Genomic DNA, 17,071 nt, shown 5'->3' with positions numbered 1-17,071 from the left:
CCGGCCCGGCCCCACGCAGCGGCGGCGGGCGGAGGAGAGGGCGGCTCCGAGGGGAGGAGACCCCGCCCGGCGTTACCGAGGCGGCCGCCGACCTTCGTCCTGGCGAGAGGCGACGCTTGCTCCAGGAGAAGCCCGGCTCCGGCAAGGTACGGCGGTGGCGCTCGGGAGGGCGGAGGGGCTGCAGCCGCAGGCGGGGCCGGGGAAGCAGCGAGGGGGGAGAAGCGGGAAATGGCGGCCGGGCTGAGGGGCGCCTCCTCCGGGACCGCGCGGCGCGGGGAAGGTCGCGGAGCGGCGTGAGGAAAGCGGGCTGTAGAGGTGCTGTGCTCCGATGGGGCAGAAATGAAGCCGGGATGCCGCGGCGGCGAGGTCCGTGTAGTCGGGCGCGTGTGAGGCAACGAGATGTGTTTGGTAGGCTCGTACTGTACTCAAATGAAAACCTCGGAACATCGATGAAAAAGGTATTAGGAGTGATCGCGGACGTTCTGACGCGTGTTCTGTGATGGAAGTGTTGAACCCTGCCGTTCAGCACGGCGCTCGGAGCGGTGCTGTGGTGGGTCTGGCCTCGCGCTGCTTCTCTTTCGTATGGATGCTTGTGGTTTTTTCTCTTGAAATTAACTGCCAGACGCGGCCTGTTCTCCCCTGTTCTCCCAGTCTTCTTGGCTGTACTGGGAACGGGCGGCCGAAGCCCCGTGCCAGGCCGGCAGTCGCTCTGCTGTTTCTGCCATGTTACCCTGCTCAGCGCGTCGCTGGTCCTGCGAGAGTGCTGGGGATGGATGGCATCGTTAATTATGCGGTGGTGGTGGTGTTTCTTTTCGTTTTGAACATTGCATTGATTGAAGTGCAGAACGCGTGCTGATTTGCTCCACCTCCAAAGGCAATTTTCTGAGCAGTAACATTAGCAGGAAGGTCAGAGCTGGTTCAGGATCAAACTGATTTGTTTGTAGGCAGACTTGTACTTCTGTCTTTTCCTGAAATGTTGGTGCCCGGCTGTACTCTGACCAGCAGTAGTGGCTGATGGGGCAAGCCAACAACCTTTCTGTCCCTGTACAAACACAGGTTAATAACACTGTGCTGCAGTGCTGCTTGCGGGCTGCTTACAGGAGATCATACGCTTCTCAGTCTTAATGCAGTTTGAGGATCTTCTTGGCTTCCATATTGCTGTTCTTAAGACTGGTTTATAATGGTCTCAGCTGTGAGCTAGTAGCAGTTTAAAGCAGTACCCACATGCAGTAAGTTGGGTGTTTGTAATTTGTTGCAGCTGCTCAAAATGATTCTGTGCTGGTTTCATCTTTTCCACCTGCGTGCTGGTGTCCAGGTGTCAGCTTTTTCTTGGTCACTATGAAATTGCTGATTGTGTACCAATCCATGGAAACATGTTTTGTTAAATATCAGAGAATTCCCTGGGTTTGTTCAGCCCAGAGCAGATGTGAGGGAATGACATGGAGCTGTCAGAGGGGTCAGGTGGGTGTTAGGAGAAAGTTCTTCACCACAGTGCAGTGAGCACAGGACAGGTGGCCCAGGCCAGTGGGCACAGCCCTGAGCTGCTGGAATTCAAGGAGCATTTGAACGCTGCTGTGAGACCTAGAGTTTGAATCTTGGATGTTCCTGTGTGGAGCCAGGATTTGGGCTCAGTGATCCTTAAGGATTCCTTCCAGCTCAGAATATTCTATAGTGTCAGTTATGAGCATGAGTACAATTGCATACCCATACCCACTGCCATAACCCTACCCCACTGGACTGGAAAATCCCACATTTTTAAGATTATAAGCCTGAGAAAAGAGCTCCTGGGAAGCTGTACTGTTCTGTGTTCTTGTGGTCTCTGGCCTATATTTAAAATCCATCATTGAGTTTCTTGCTTTGCAACTCAAATACATCTGCTGTTTGTAGTCAGGTTATCATAATGGAAAGATTGTGTTAAGAGGAGGAAAAAAAACCCAAAACAATGAGCTTTAAGCCCCTTGTCCTTATATGTCCTATTTCAAAACTGTCTGTATGTATTCTGTATCATGACAGTCAGGAGGAGCCATCACCTCCGGTCCAGGTCAGAGAGGCCTGAAGAGAGATCTCAGGAAACTGCAGAGCTGGGGGTCACTAATCACAGCTGAACAAATGCTGGGTTCTGTACTGCTCCGAGCCATCTCCTTCTGTGGCTCCTCATGCCTATTGCTGCTGCCTGGGCACATTTCCTACAGCAGTGCTGGGCACTGACAGAGCGCTGAGCCCATCCAGCAGCTGGAGTGCTGCCTGCCACAGATGGGCTAGGAATTCTGTCTTGGCAGCCATCACAGTTCCTGCAGTTGCATAGACCACTGGGGACATGGAGGGGGCACCTTTGCTGCCCTACAGCTCCCCTTAGCCTTGTGTGCCCAGGGCTGAGCAAAGGCCAAGCCCACAGTCTTCCCTGGGCTGCTGTGTGCCCGGGGCTGCTGGCTGGGCTGTCACCCCAGAGGGCAAAATCATTTGGTGCTGGGGAGAACAAGAGGGGTCACAGTAGTCCCAGTGCACACTACTACTGTACCAAAAATGAAGACATATTTACTGGTTTAGCTTTTTTATTACAATTATGATTTTGTATTGTCCTTCTAAATGGTTTATGGTCCAAACTTGTAAAAAAGTCTTGAAGGAGCAACTGGAGTGAGCCTTCATGCTGATTGTCAACCCTTCTTCCCATGCAAATCACGGTCCTCTGCTTCTATAAAGGAACAGCTGCATTTGGAGCTTCTCTGACTCTACCTGGAGTGCCGCAGGGCACTCGGGGCCATCAGTTGGCCTTTTTCTCTTGTTCTGGCACAGCTCAGTGCACACCAGTCCCAGTCCTGCCTTCTTCCTTAGAGCCCACTTGGAGACCTCATGGTGCTCAGGGCTGTCTGCAGGACTCTTCCCATTGTCCCAGTGCAGCAGCTCAGAGGACAACAGTCACAGTCCTGTGTTCTTCCTCAGAGCTCACCTGGAAGCTGCAGGAAGCTCACAGCTGGTTTTTCAGCTGGTGCACTTGCTCTGCACAAAGGTTTGTCTTTGCTCTCACATTTTTATCTGTAACCTTCCTTGCTTTTGCTATGCTAGGAACGTTTCATGGAGTTTCTGTTGACTTATAGTGGATTTCATCCCTTACTTTTTTACACAAGTCGAATTAAAAGTGTATAAAAAATAGCAGTAAGGTTGATCTAAAATGTGGAGTGTCATCTGTATGAATTTGTATCAAATTACCTATGGTTCAAGGAGAGCACAGGGATATCTTTGTGTCTCTTTATCCAGTATGCAATTAAATTCGAGTTTGTGAATTTTTGCCACATCCATGTGAGTCAGGGTCAGAAAGCAGAAATTGGAATTGATGGTGGGTGTCTCCATCGGAAAAACAAAGCTTGCACTGCAGTTGCACCCTTGTTTTTGTGGGTTTGAGGAGAGGTGAAGCACTGCTGCTTTCTTGTGAGGATCACAGCTGGCTGTGCACGGGGTGTAGTAATGCAACGTGGGCAGTGCAGTGCTTCGTGTTCCTTAGAAATAGGCTGGCAGTAAGCAGCTGCTTCACGCTGAGAGGAGGATGTGGGGCACTGGAGGCTCCTTGCACAGAGCAATGAGGGCTGTGAGGAGTGAGCAGTTGGGAGTAACATGCGTGCGAGAAGCAGCTGGAGCAGGGGTACTCAGGCCGGGGAGAGCAGGATTGGGATTGATCCTGAGAGCATGCAAGTTCCTGCTAAATTGGGCACTATGGAGGCCAAGCCACATAAAAGCACTGACTGGCAACAGGGCCGCTGTATGGAGGAAATCCCCCTTAAATGTAGGAAGACTTCTCCTGTGAGGTTGGTCAGCCACTGTCGTGGGTTCCTCATTTAGAGAGGCTGCAGAAGTTTGTCTCTGGAGATGTTTAAGAGCCGCCCTGGGCCTGAGCAACTGCTCTGGTTTGCACCGGGCAGGGTCTCTATAGGGGATATCTGGCCTTGTGCTGCTGGTCCAGGCTCCTGACCCCCTCTGTTCCCCAAAGTGCCTCATGTTTGTGGGCCAGCAGTTTTCTGGCTCTGAGCGTTCTGGATTTTTAGTTTTTTTAGTTCAGATACACTGGTGCAGGAATAGCACTGCAGCGTGTCAGGTCAGAATCTTCAAAGGCTTTCACCTCAGCTTACATTGTGATGCCTGAGGTGTTTGTTGGAGTGCCCTGCACCTGCTCTTCTCCCACCTATCAGCTGCCCTCCACAACATGTTGTGCCAGCACGGCCCCGTCCTTTGAAAGAGTCTGATGGAAGCTGTGTCTGCCGTGCTGTGGGTTAACCATAAGTGAAGTGCTGTGGTTCACTAGGATTTCAGTCATGTACCTCAGGCTATACAGTGTGCACAAGTGTTAAGCCTTGTGTATGTATATATATTCATATAGATGCATTGCATATACAGATGCAACTATCTGTGTATGAGTACAAATTCTGTACACTTGTGCTACCATACATACGCCACCATCTGTGGCACTCCAGCGTATATACTCACGATAGCTAGTATCTGTGTGTGTAGCATGAATATATAGAATGCTGGTTCAACTATGATGTTTCTATTTATGTTAAAACCTATGTTGTATGTGTATACACAGTACAGGTCATTTTAACTGTTCCTCCAAATCTGTTGTTTCTTGTTGTGGACAAATGTTTGTGGATTTAGTTGTGGAAGCAGCCTGCCTGCAGTAATATTGTATCTTTGACGTGATTCAAGAGCAGCAATTTCTAGCTCTAGCTGCAGAGCTAGCTCTGTAACAACAAACACTGTTTTGGGGTGTTGTTTGTTTCTTTCTTTGGTGGTATTTTTGTTTGGTTGGTTATTTGTTTTTGTCTAGTATGTGTCCTTCTGACCTTCAGGGCTCTGCTTCAAAATGAAGTTGATTTAGAGTCTGGAGCACAAGACTTGAGAGGGGCAGCCAAGGAACTGAGACTGTCCAGGAGGAGGCTCAGGAAACTTGTCACTCTCTACAGTGACCTCAGAGGAGTTTGTGGTTGGCCTCTTCTCCTAGCTAACAGCAATAGGTCAAGAGGGATTGTCATTGTCTTCAGTTGTGCCAGGGGAATATTAGGAAAAATTTCTTCTCTTGGAAGAGTGGTGAGGTATTGAAACAGGTGGCCCAGGCAGGCAGTGGAGTCGCCATCCCTGGAGGTGTTCAAGAAGAGTAGATGTGGCATGTGGGAACGTGGGGTAGTGGGCATGGTGGCGATGGTTGCACTAGATGATCTCAGTAGTATTTTCTAACTTTTTGAATTCTATGATTTCCTTTCAGCAAAGCAGCTTGAAGACCTGATGTCTTAAATTTAGAGATAAGCCACAGGGTTTCTTTTGAGACTTTTTTTCCTGTGTCGTTTTGTTTTTTCTGTCTTTTTTGAATTGAAACTGGATCCTGTGGCCAAGTAGTTGTCGGTCAGTAGCAGATTTCATTGATAGGTACAGAGGCAGGTCAGATCCTTGACTAGTTTTGCTAAGCCCAGCTGCTGCAGTGCTAGGAATTGTGGCAGTTGGCCTGCAGGTGTGAGACTGAGTTATCTGCCCTGTGACAAGGGGCAGGTCTCCTAGGGGGAACGGCAATATTTACAGCACAAATGTTGTTTGCAACGTTCACTTTGCCTTTCTGATGTACCGGTGAGCCTAGCTGTGACTATCTCATGTAATTATGATAAGAAACCACAATTACCAGAACAATGTTTAATTTTTAAAAATTTATTTCACACTTCTATACAAATATCCACAGGTAATTTCTAATAATGGAATGATGTAGCATTGTTAGCTGGTATTAAAAAAAAAAAATCGTTTGAAATAGAAGTATACCAGTGATGTGACTTATTGAAAATAATTTTCAGTTTAGCACTGCAAAGACATTCGTGGTCTTGACAGGGGAGGGCCACAACCTGCTTTTAAATCAGAGGCTGGGGGTAGTTGGTTGTCAAGCATCTTAGCACCTCGTTAGCCTGGTTCTTATGCTGCTGAGCCTTTCGGTGAATAAGCTGTTTTTAAGAAAGCTCAAAAATTGAGTAGCAGCTAAATGCATTTGTCAGGGTTCATAAAATCAGGGTCGTGTACTGAGATTACTCAGTGGGAGGAAGAAGAGCCTACTAAATTACTGCCCTTTTTATAAGGATAGCATTGTAGGTGAGCATAGCTTCTAAAAAAGTATCTTAAAAGTTAGTAGCAGAAATCAGCCACCTGACAACTGCCCTCATTGCAGGTTTTCACCTCTGAGAGGAAAAAGTACCAAGAGGTTTTTGCATAGTTTAAACTGCTAACAACTAACATGCATGCTTCTTGAGCAGAACTTCGGTTTATATGGAATAAACAACTGCAAACTAATCTTCATTCTTAAGGAGTACCAGTACTTTGGAATAAGGACAAAAGAAAAAGGGTAAACTCTTTATATAGTTTTATCAATGATTAGATTGCTGATAAGCACAGCATTGTGGCTGTTGTCTTAAGAGCTGGGGTATTCAACACGGTTCAGTAGTCTCAAAGTGGATCAGCTCAGATCCTCATAGTTAAGTTAGGCATATACAGCCTCGTCAAGTGCTTTGTAACAGCTGTAGTAGTCAACACCCTTTTCCAGACAGGAAGTCCTTAACAAAGCTGGAAAGCTGTTTCCAGAGAACTTCTCATTTCCAGTGAAGTATAAAACTGTATCTTAAAAACCCTACCTATGCTTGGTGTCTGAACTGCTTAATAGCCTGAAGTAATGTACAAAGTCATATTACAAAACCTGGTAGTTCCTATTAGATCAAGTTACAAATATCATGAAAAAAAAAATCTCACATACATCACTGGAATAAATATTTACATTTTTAGAAAGCATTGGCACCTTCAGTGATTTATTAAAATGCAATGAAAGCCTCAGGTCTCATCTTCTGAAGTTCATAAGCACAGTGGTTTCAAGGTTCAGGTAAGTCTTTGGCCTGACAGTTAGTCAAAGACAACTGGTAACAAAAATAAATACAAAAATGACTAAAATGTATATATATATACAAAAAGTACATCTAATATTCAAGCCTCTTTTTTAAAAAACTAACAAAAAAACAACCTGTGTATATTTGTTGTGAGCAAGATTTACATAATCTGATTTTAAAAATTGAGCAACATGACCTATTGTGCATACAACTGAAGAGGATGCTTTTTGTAAGCCCTAGCTACTGTGGCAGCAAAGCTTATGACTGAAATAGATTTGCAGGTCTTCAGACGATACTTGAGCTACATATGTTAAGGCCAGTGTGTTTGTAAGGGATCACGCATCAAGGGAAGGCTGGAGGATTTATGCTGATCTCAATCATGCATTGCTGGCATTCCCAGGAACATTAGGAGCACAGGAAAAAGCCTGCCAGAGTGGGTTTGCCTGTTCTGCAAAAGAGAGCCCAAATCAACACAGTGTCTTCTAAACCCTGAGTTAGATTTGAAAGAGGGGAAAAAGAGGCAGAGTGGAAATTAAATAGTGCCAATAAGGACTGACAAAGCAATTTCAACTGTGCAAACAGAAGCCGCAGTATAAGTAGTAATATCTACATACAAACAGTGAAGATGTCCATAGTGTTCCTAGGTCCGCGAACCATTAGTAAGTCCACGAGTTTACCATTAATGAAAGCATTATGCTCTATCTGAACTTTGAGGAGGGAAACCACTTTTTCCTAAGAATAACTTTCATTCTCATTCCATTTTGTGAACCACTGTTTTGTTTCAAGATCTTTGCATTTCCCGTCTTTGATCTCTCGTTCTTCTTTTCGAATTCTTACAGCATGATAGCGGGGGACACTGTCATCGTACCTGGAACGCTGGAAGAACCCACACTGGGGGGAGGAGAAAAAGAAGAGTTTAGACTGAAGTTGCTGTGGAAGTACTACAATTACAGAGGCAACACATTCTTCATAAAGGTAAGAAAACAATACAAAATACAGACTTAGAACACACCACATGAGTCTTCCTCTAAAGTTGTTCTGTCATATATCGAGAAAACTCCATGCTAAGCAAAGATGTACATACAGTTCAGCTTACTTCTCCTGAATCAAAGGCAGCTGTGTACTTCATTACCTTCCTGTATGTTGATGTGATTTACCATTAAACTTGTAGAAAGATTCCCAGGGCGTTCAAGGAAAGCGTACACTAGGGGTCGTCTTTTCAAAGCACCATCACTACTACACTACCTTAACAAACCATACATGTACAGTACTAGAGCACAAGTCTTGCTTAATTTGCCAGAGTGAAAAACAGACGTAAATTTAAATTTTGTAATATTCTCTGCTGAACACCTCCCTCTATGAAATACAGTAAACCTTGTTTGCGCCCCAAAAGTTTTCTTGTTAATCGAAACCGCTATAAAACCTAATTTTTTTTTTTTAACAGCTGAAGACTGAAATGAATATTCAAAATAAAATAAGCTTTGGCCACAATGGTACAGTGATGATGGTTGGCAAACATTTGACATGTTGATAGGTTTCTGAAGTCAAGACTGAAAGTACGAGACATTGTGCCAACCTGTGATTACATACTACTAGCAAAATAATAAGAGGTCGGGTTTCATTTTTGACTTGTTAAAAAAAAAAAAAAGTTTAAAAATGAAACTGCAATAAAAAAAACTTTTATGAGGAAAAACAGCAACAAAGCATAGCTGAAAATTTGGTCCATCTCGTAATGAAAATTTCATTACATGCAGTTTTGACAGATTTTAGATAAGAATTCCTTCCCAACCCCTCATCTCAAAGCACCTCTAATTAATATCCGGTACGTGCATGTATTGTCTTGAGTAAAAGTTGAGTAAAGGAATGTAAGTTGTCATGCATCCTGGTAGCTTCAGCAGAGAAGTTTCTTCTAGAAAAGTATTTTCCAAACTGAAGGAAAATTAGGTGTTTCCACAGCAATTACTTTCTATTTAAGAAAATTCCTTTCGTTATTAGCAACTTTATTTTTAAGCATGCAGTAAAAGGTTAATAAAGCAAAATAAATAAATATTAACTCTGCATTGTTACCATCTCTAAAGCTTAAAAAAACCAACTTGTTAAAACATCAGTTAAAAAGGCTAAAAACAATTGCAACAGATCCATATGTTTTCTAGAGAACTAAAAGCTTCTTAGACCAAGGTCAGGACCTGTGTTTATGTACACCAAAAGCTGAAAATCTATTAACAGAGTAAGCAAGTACTGACAGTCTGAAATTCAAAAGTTAATAGAAAATATGCAGCAAAAGCTTCATCGTTAGCCACCACACCCACAGCATGTGCCACCACAGCTAAAAATTAAAAAATATCATCAATTACCAATTACAGAAGTAGATCAATACTACGCATCAGAAGTAAGCCTCTCTTTATCAGATGGCTGAGCATGGATCTCAGCCTTGTGATATGTGGCATCGTAATGATCTTTCTTACTTCTTTTGAAGAAACCACACTACAAGGAAGCAAGGTATTTAGTCAATTTCAGTGGACCAGAAGAAGAGTTAAACCTATTAGAACCGACTAGAACAACTTTTCCATAATCCCTTCACAGGCTGGTTGCCTCACGTTTTAGGAAGTTTTCACAAGAAAAGTCAGCTATTGTTACTAGATTTGAGAACTTCTGGGACTAACTTGCTCTGTACAAGAGCAAAATAACCTGGGGTGTAAGGAATGTCACTTTAGAGGTTTAATTTTAAAATTTTAATGCATTGTTTTTTGAAGAAAAGCTACTTACACAGCATGTCTGTAGCAGCTAAAGCTGTCTGTAAAGAGCAGAAAAGCTCTCTATACAAAAACCAATTTATGCACAGGGTAAATGTTTTGACTTGTTCAACAGGAGCATGTGTCTCATCCCCAGCCTATAATTGCCTATGACATACAGTGTTTGTCCTTCATAAGATGATTTTTTGTCATCAAAAGAAGTTCAGTGTTTATGAGAGCATTTTCATGTGCAGTAGAAGACTAGTAGTTGTAACCTAACAGCCCAACCAAAACATTAATGATTATTCATTAGATTTGAAGCAGACTGTCCATTTCTTTAAGAAGGAGGAAACCAAAAGTACCCTATGAGAAGTCATCTATAGCAAACAGTAAGTACAACCACACCACCTGCTCCAAAGGAAAGTGACAAGATATTCCTCTTCACCCACTCTTTCTAAATGAGTGTCTTTCTCATCAACTTATAGTAACTGCTGAAGCCAGTAAGTAATAAGAATAAAATAACTACCCTATTCTACTTGGAGACACAGTTAGTTGTAAAAATGCCAAAGGTGTTTTAAAAAATACTTGCATTTTTTCTTTTCAAATTCTTAAGTTTTCCTTTTAAATATGAATTTACTCCTTCAGGGTTTCTAAGATAAGGAGCCCATCCAAAAGAAACTGAACACACAGGTAATGTGTTATTTCTGCATCTTTTGTTGTTGTAATTTTTTTTCCGTCTGCTCTTGAGTTTAATAGCATTAGAAATGCCATGAGAAAAAAGCCCTACTCAAACATCTGTAGAAAGTTCACAAAGTTTTACAGCTAACCGCAGCAGCCCCAGTTATTATCCATCTGTACTGAAGTATCTACAGCCTCTCTGGCCAGCTGTTTTGAGGTCTGGCCAAAGTTTCAGACATTTCCTTTTGAGGATGTAGAAACAGAAATATTTCCTACCAAGGATAGAAATGAGTTTTCTTATATGACCATTTTCATACCAAATGTTCAAAAATTGAGAAACTGATACAGGTAATGTACATTTTGGGTTGTTTTGTTGTGTTTTGAGTCCCAAATGCAAACCAGAAATACTTAACTGTTTGCTTAATTTGTTTGCTGTCTTGTCACCTGTATGCCAGGAAACATGAAATAATCAAATAAGTAAAAACTTACCTTCCATAACAAGAATACTAGGAGTGCAAGCATCAGTACTCCAGCAAAAATAGCCACTGCGATGATCCACCAAGGCACTCCTGTATAAAGGGCTACTGGTTTTGCAGGAAAGACTGTAACACGCACCTAGAGGAAAGAAAACAGGAACAGATTGAAAAAGCATTTCAAAAGCATCCATGTTTAATATAAAATTGTAATTTATCGTCCTTTTTTTTTTTTTTTTTCCCTACATTCTTCTCTCCTTACCAAATGTTTTTGAAGAAAAGTTTCTAGGGGTATCGTTTCAATATAGCAGCAAGTTTTGCCAACCAAATTGAATGTGAAAAGGATCACAAATTCAAAACTTGATTTTAAAAATCCAATATATTAGCTCATTTTGCTTTAGAACAGTTTATCTTTTCTAGTCTTTGAAATAAGCTGGAAACATAACATGATCTGTGGCTAGCATTAAGTGCTGAACCTACCTGAGCAGCTTCATTTGTGAGTTTGACATTCTTAGCTGCAGCAGGAACACTGATTGAGGCTCTAACAAGAATGTCCAGGTAGTTCATTTTGGAGTATTCCTGTTCCAAAATAAAACACAGTTATTAGACATACGACAGGAAAGAACTCTAAGCTTTCAGAAACAGCAAGAGAACTTACTTCCAAGAAGGTACTGTTCCACAGTCTGGAACGCAGCAAAATCGATGCCTTGCTGTCAAAACCTTTCAGAGGACATTTTATGTCCACACACCGTGCATTCACCTTGCAGTCCTGCAGTAACAAATTTTTACATGTAAAAGCATCTTCACAGTTCTCCACCAGGATTTAAAATTGGACTCTAAACATCGTATTTAGGCACAAGAACCAAAATCTGTTTGTGCCAACAGCAATGGGAAACTATGATGAAGGTGCAATTAGTGTTTATTTTAGCATAGATAAAACTAGGAAAGAATTTCTCCATAGTTCTCGCCTCAGCAGGTAAATAAGAATTAACAAATTCTAAAAGCATCAATGCTGGGATTTAAGATACAAAGAAATCAAAGCCCTATCATTTTTCACACTGTCAAACTCCAAAAAGCCCTGTTAAGAGTGGAGAGGGAAATGTCCAACAAGACTAATAGATGCAGTATGCTTACCAAGGTCTTATATTTTCTTTCTGAAAACAAAGAAAATGTTTTGCTGTCTGTAATCTGCTTCTCTGCAATCTCACGCTTTCTTCTTGAGTTATGGGATTCCTTTAAAATAAAATGTTTTTGTCACAACTCTGTCTTAATTCTGTCTCTTCATATAGGCACAGAAATAACTTTTGTTCCTAGATCAGTATGATATTGTTATATATCCCCCTTTTTCTACATTCATTGCTAATGACAGAACCATGAAAATTTGAGATTAACCACTAAAAAGCCAACTGCCTACTTTCTTTTGACATGGCAATGAGTTTTTTCAGATGTAAAAAGCTTTTCATGCTGTTTCTGTTTTTGTTCTGTGTATATGGCATCAATGTTACTGTGCTAATAGATTTACAGGTGATATGGTCAATACACACTGGCTTGGTTTTTTTTTTGAAATATACACTGATTACTCACAGAAAGTTTAGTAATGATCAACGGATAAGAATAGGTTTAAGTACATGCAGTTTTAGTAGCTACAATTACAACTTCTTCCAGATGACCTTGAGATTACATGAAAAACAGTGAAAATGAGGGCTCAGGGGGATTAGAAAAGCTTGCTAGGTTGGCATAATGAAACTCCTGTTAGATAAATGTATTTGTTTTCAAGAAATACACTACAAGTAAGTGCAAGCTCTTTCTCTTTCAAAAAAGTACAGGGAATTCCCCCTCGTACTGGGCCAACAATTACTTTTTATTTTTCCATGTAGGAAAATAAACAGATTTCAGTAACGTTGATGAAAAGCATTAAAGCTAAGAACAGTTTCATCCTGTGAGAGCCAAAGGTACCAGTGCAGATATAATCACCAAGACATAGCATCTGTCCTCCAGCTTACCTCATTATCTATTTTACCAAGTCTCTTAACAAGTTTAGCCCCTTACATATTGTTTACGTACTGTGCCTACAACTTTCCTGAGACAAAAAAAATTCCTTCTGGAGGTAAGCTTTTACACTCTGTTACCACATGCTGTGGTGTTTTAATGGTGAAGCCATTAGTGAACACAAGAAGATAGGATAACATACCGCAACGTGCAAAAAATTGATTTCATTCTGTGGTTGACAGGAAATCTTTTCCAAGCCCTTGGAGTCTATTTTCATCAGATACAGCAGCCATTTACCATTACTAATTTCTTTTGGCCACTGGATGTCCAGGGAAGCTGTACCAAATGTTTTCAGTGGCCTGCCCAAGTTGGTTACCTGTGAAAATAAACTTCCTTTAAGTTGTGCAATCTGTTCCGAAGAGATTTATCACCATTACTGACTTGGAGTCATGCAGATAACAGGAAATTAGAAAGCCACTAAAAGACAATGAAAACCCTTAAAAGACAAAATGTATATGAAAGCTAGCACATCTGGAAGGCAACTAAATGGCAAGCTTATAAGATCAGAAATTCATAACATTAAGCTGCTGATGTTTAGAAGTCTGTCTTCATATGAAACACCCACTATTTAGACTTAACAAATCATTTATCTACACAACTGTAGCAAACTCCAAGTTTATGACAAGCTTTCAACACAGAAAGATAAACAGATCTTGCTCCCGCAGTTCGGGAAAATCCATTTTTAAATCCAGCAATGTTTTTGAGAATTAATACACATAAAAAGAGAAACTGCTCTAAATTACTCACTCTGAATTCATACTCTATGAGGTTTCCAATATTATCTTCAGATTTCATAGCACTCTCACCAACAATGTTACCTCCAAAATATACCTGAGAAGGCTTAGCCACTCTATTCAGGAACAAGGAAACAAATCAGGTTGTAATGAAGTCTGCAGCAGAGGTGTTCTCCCCCCACCCTGCACCCCTGTTCTGCTATCAAACTTACCCAGTGAGTGACAAAAGCAGTTCAAGAACCACTTTAGCACTAGCTGTAATTGTAGTTGAGTTTACTTGAGTGCTTGTTCTACAATGGAAAAGAAACAACGCTGCTGATTTTTACAAGTTTAGAAGTTTTTCATTTTACTGTTAAATTGCTTTTATAAATAAAACCACTAATTCAAAATGTTTACGGCCATATGTCAAAATATAATGCACACAAACACACGCACAGAGAATACTTACGTCTCCAGCTTGAGGTTAATGTCCAAGTCTGTTGTATCAACATTCACTTTAGTGGTACTTAAGATCAGATAAAAGGTTACCTGCATCCAGGAAACGTGAACATTTTAAAAAAGATGTTAATGTATGCAATATTATAGTAACACACCATCAAATTCTAAAGTTAAAAAGACAAATCTAGGCCAAATTTCCAGTTATGACACAGAAAATTTGAAAGACTGCAGCCGGGAATCAAGTTGTATAGCTTGAGTAAAGTAAGTGCAACTCACATTGGAATTTCTCTTGAATGGATTTCCAAGTTCACACTCCGCTTGAGAGCCATTTTGGTTAGCACCACACGTGAGCTGTTTTTCCTGAATAAACAGAACACATTTGTAATTCAATTTACGCTAAAAACATTTTAAAATTTGAATACCCTTTCTCTTAAAAACACTTACAGGATATCCTCTCATCTCCCTGAATGCAGAATAGGTCAGACTATCTGGAAAAGTTGCAATTAGTTTAGCTTCGTATGCGTCTTCTCCATCTTTCTGTGGATTTCTTGCATCAGATGGATTATTCGTCACTGTTATTTCCAGGGCAATATCTTTCTGATCTTTTAAAACAAGCACTGGAATGCCGTTTTCACTGCAGAAACAGAATATACAGAGCTGTGCATAAGGGAAACAAATGTGTTTCAAAGTTTGTTTCTTACTATGGTTTACCCAAACCATTTCTCTCTCTTAGTGAAAAATTACTGTAAAGAACATAAACACAGGAATGGTCACAGTATTTGTGTGGCACCCTTGGCAAAAGGCTGACTACTTCCTTCTGTGTTTTCTTTTTCACATCTCCTTTGTAGTACCACTGGCCCTCCAAGAAGGAGGCGTGCAATGGGATGCTGGCTTTGTGTTACAGCGTAACAATTTTGCCATTAACTTCTCTTAACTGCTCCTTAGGCTACTGGACAAGAGCATACTGTAACTACACAGTTAATAGTACCACACTACTGCAGATCTACTGCAAAGCTGGTCATCATTTCTCCAGCAGTTAGAAATCTTCTAAATTTCAGAGCAAACCTCCATGGTTGCAGCCACTTTACATCCACCATTTGATTCTGTACTATCATTCTTCTAAAGCTCAGACCCACTCCCCCATGATTGTCACCTTGACAGATACAACTACACAGGACTCGATTTGCCAGGCCAACACAACAAAGCTGTTCCATCTCCCAGAATAGTCTAAAAAGTTATTTTCAGCACTTGTCAATAATTTGAATTTTAGTAGTCACTGCTAAATCAAGTCTTACATTGGCAAATAGGTAAATCTGTCTTCATTTCCTTCTCTAGTGCAAAACCGGTACTGAAGTTTCAGATTGCTGTGACATTCATTGTCTTCTCCACATCCTTCTTTCAAGAACTCCACCTAAATAAAACCAAAGCACTTTTATTGCATGCCACATGGCATTAGCTTAAAATCTGATTTCTGACGTGCAGCGCATAAAGCAGCTACAGGGAACTCAGTAACTTTCCCAGATATGTCAGTGATGCAGAGCTCTAATGCTGATACAGCATCCTGTCCATGCAGGAATTAGGTTGCATGGTTTTTTTTGTTCTGGTTATGTGGGATAAGTCTGCACTGCAAAAGATGAAAGATTCCCATTCTTATTTAAAAGCGTACTTCCCTCCTTGACATGTTGGGAAGGAAAGGGGAATAGAAAAAGCCTAACAGCCATATGATTTTCTCTTTTTTAACAAAAGAAATGCAGGACTAAATTCAGAACATTTTGAAACACATTCATAACAAAGCACAAAACATAAGCCAGTCCAGAGCCACACCACTTATTTCCTTTGGTCACAATTTAGTTTTCTATAGTCTTTAGCATTCGGTGACTTTCACAGCACAAATTTCTAGGAAAATATGATATTAAAGGCTTACCTTTGTTATCTTTGTTTCAGACTCATTTGAATTTAGTATTGGTATAAGGTCCGGAAGAGCTCTCTCTTTTCTGGTGGATGATGAGCCAGACTCCAGGCCAGCAATATTAACACTGACTGCTATAGGAATTGGGCGCAGCTTATCTTTAATTTTTTCCTGATAAAAATTTCAAATGTCATAGTTAGCATATAGTGTAGAGAAGAAAAACAACCTCAAGACTACCATTTGATACACGTTCTAGAACAAGTAGTAAAGCAACACCTCCTTTGCTACATTTTGCAGTATTACAACTATTCACTATTTAGAAACACGTAATTTTCTAAAAATATGCATGAACACAACAAATCCCAGCCTTACTGTATCTTTTTTTCTGGCTTCCTGATCTGATTATTTCTCTTAGAGTTAGGAATTACTAGGAATGACAAATAGTAACTCAGGCAAATGAAACCTGCTACAATAAAATAACACACTAGAACAGTGGCTGCCTTTAGGGGTCAGCATAGTAGCAAAGTGAGAAGACAGTGCAGATCAAGTTTTCCTGTTGTGCCCATTCAAGCCATCTAAAACCCATGGCTTGAAATCCTTTCCCTAGTCAGTCACACCGTTAAATTCTACCACTAATTCTGTGGCTTCCAATAGCTCTCAATTTTTAGCATTTGTTGACTCTCCATTGTTCTGAATTGGTTCGGCTCTCTTGACCTCCACAGCACACTGCACTGGCTGCAACTTTTATTCGCTCTTTGAAAGAAAGGAAGCACCATGTGTGAAGAGAATAGTAAAGTACTACTGTTTTTCTCATTTCTAAGCCTTACATTGCACGTGATTTTTAAGTTGCATGCAAAAATACCACGAGGCTGGAAGAGCACGTTTTGTTATAAATGAAATAAAAATTAAACACTCTGCCTTACCTGCAGAACAAGCTTGGCTGTCACGCATTGTTTGGAGTTCTGCCCCATCAGGGTGGTACTTGCAGTGAACTGATCAGACAGATAGTCCTTAAACCGTACCCTAGATGGCAGGCCTAATTGTCTCCTCTCATTTTCTGCTTCAAATGTATAGTTGATCTCTATACGAAGAAATAAAGTAGTTTGCTATAAGGAAGAAACCTTGCCATGGTTACAAAGAAAAACAATTCAAGTATGATTTT

At 41.0% G+C, this 17,071-nt stretch overlaps 1 protein-coding gene and 1 long non-coding RNA gene across 6 annotated transcripts in view; one reads left to right on the top strand and one right to left on the bottom strand.

Annotated features, from left to right (window-relative positions):
* Positions 1 to 32: 32 nt before the first annotated feature.
* LOC128076700 (uncharacterized) overlaps positions 33 to 17,071 on the top strand; it is a 29,485-nt gene continuing 12,446 nt past the window's right edge. For 2 of the 3 annotated variants that reach the window (XR_008204623.1, XR_008204622.1), the window contains exons 1-3: positions 33 to 146; positions 7,736 to 7,871; positions 9,942 to 10,318. This is a non-coding gene — a long non-coding RNA (uncharacterized LOC128076700). Of the gene's footprint in view, positions 147 to 166; positions 459 to 7,735; positions 7,872 to 9,941; positions 12,040 to 17,071 lie in introns of those variants that run through there. The other variant, XR_008204621.1, reaches the window with a different exon arrangement.
* ITGA6 (integrin subunit alpha 6) overlaps positions 5,670 to 17,071 on the bottom strand; it is a 40,156-nt gene continuing 28,754 nt past the window's right edge. For 2 of the 3 annotated variants that reach the window (XM_052674632.1, XM_052674630.1), the window contains 14 exons: positions 16,833 to 16,990; positions 15,925 to 16,080; positions 15,296 to 15,411; positions 14,445 to 14,634; positions 14,277 to 14,360; positions 14,011 to 14,090; positions 13,775 to 13,852; positions 13,576 to 13,678; positions 12,971 to 13,144; positions 11,914 to 12,012; positions 11,438 to 11,548; positions 11,260 to 11,358; positions 10,796 to 10,921; positions 5,670 to 7,787 (listed from right to left, as the gene is read on the bottom strand). In XM_052674632.1, the coding sequence (XP_052530592.1) occupies positions 7,629 to 7,787; positions 10,796 to 10,921; positions 11,260 to 11,358; positions 11,438 to 11,548; positions 11,914 to 12,012; positions 12,971 to 13,144; positions 13,576 to 13,678; positions 13,775 to 13,852; positions 14,011 to 14,090; positions 14,277 to 14,360; positions 14,445 to 14,634; positions 15,296 to 15,411; positions 15,925 to 16,080; positions 16,833 to 16,990 (1,733 nt within the window). In that variant the 3' untranslated portion in view covers positions 5,670 to 7,628. Of the gene's footprint in view, positions 7,788 to 9,250; positions 9,381 to 10,795; positions 10,922 to 11,259; positions 11,359 to 11,437; positions 11,549 to 11,913; positions 12,013 to 12,970; positions 13,145 to 13,575; positions 13,679 to 13,774; positions 13,853 to 14,010; positions 14,091 to 14,276; positions 14,361 to 14,444; positions 14,635 to 15,295; positions 15,412 to 15,924; positions 16,081 to 16,832; positions 16,991 to 17,071 lie in introns of all 3 variants that reach the window. The other variant, XM_052674631.1, reaches the window with a different exon arrangement.

This window comes from Tympanuchus pallidicinctus, unplaced genomic scaffold (genome assembly GCF_026119805.1).
Source record: "Tympanuchus pallidicinctus isolate F22 unplaced genomic scaffold, pur_lepc_1.0 scaffold15, whole genome shotgun sequence".
Lineage (NCBI taxonomy): Eukaryota > Metazoa > Chordata > Aves > Galliformes > Phasianidae > Tympanuchus > Tympanuchus pallidicinctus.
Note: the sequence above shows the minus strand (reverse complement) of the source record. Positions and strands in the feature narration are given on the sequence as shown.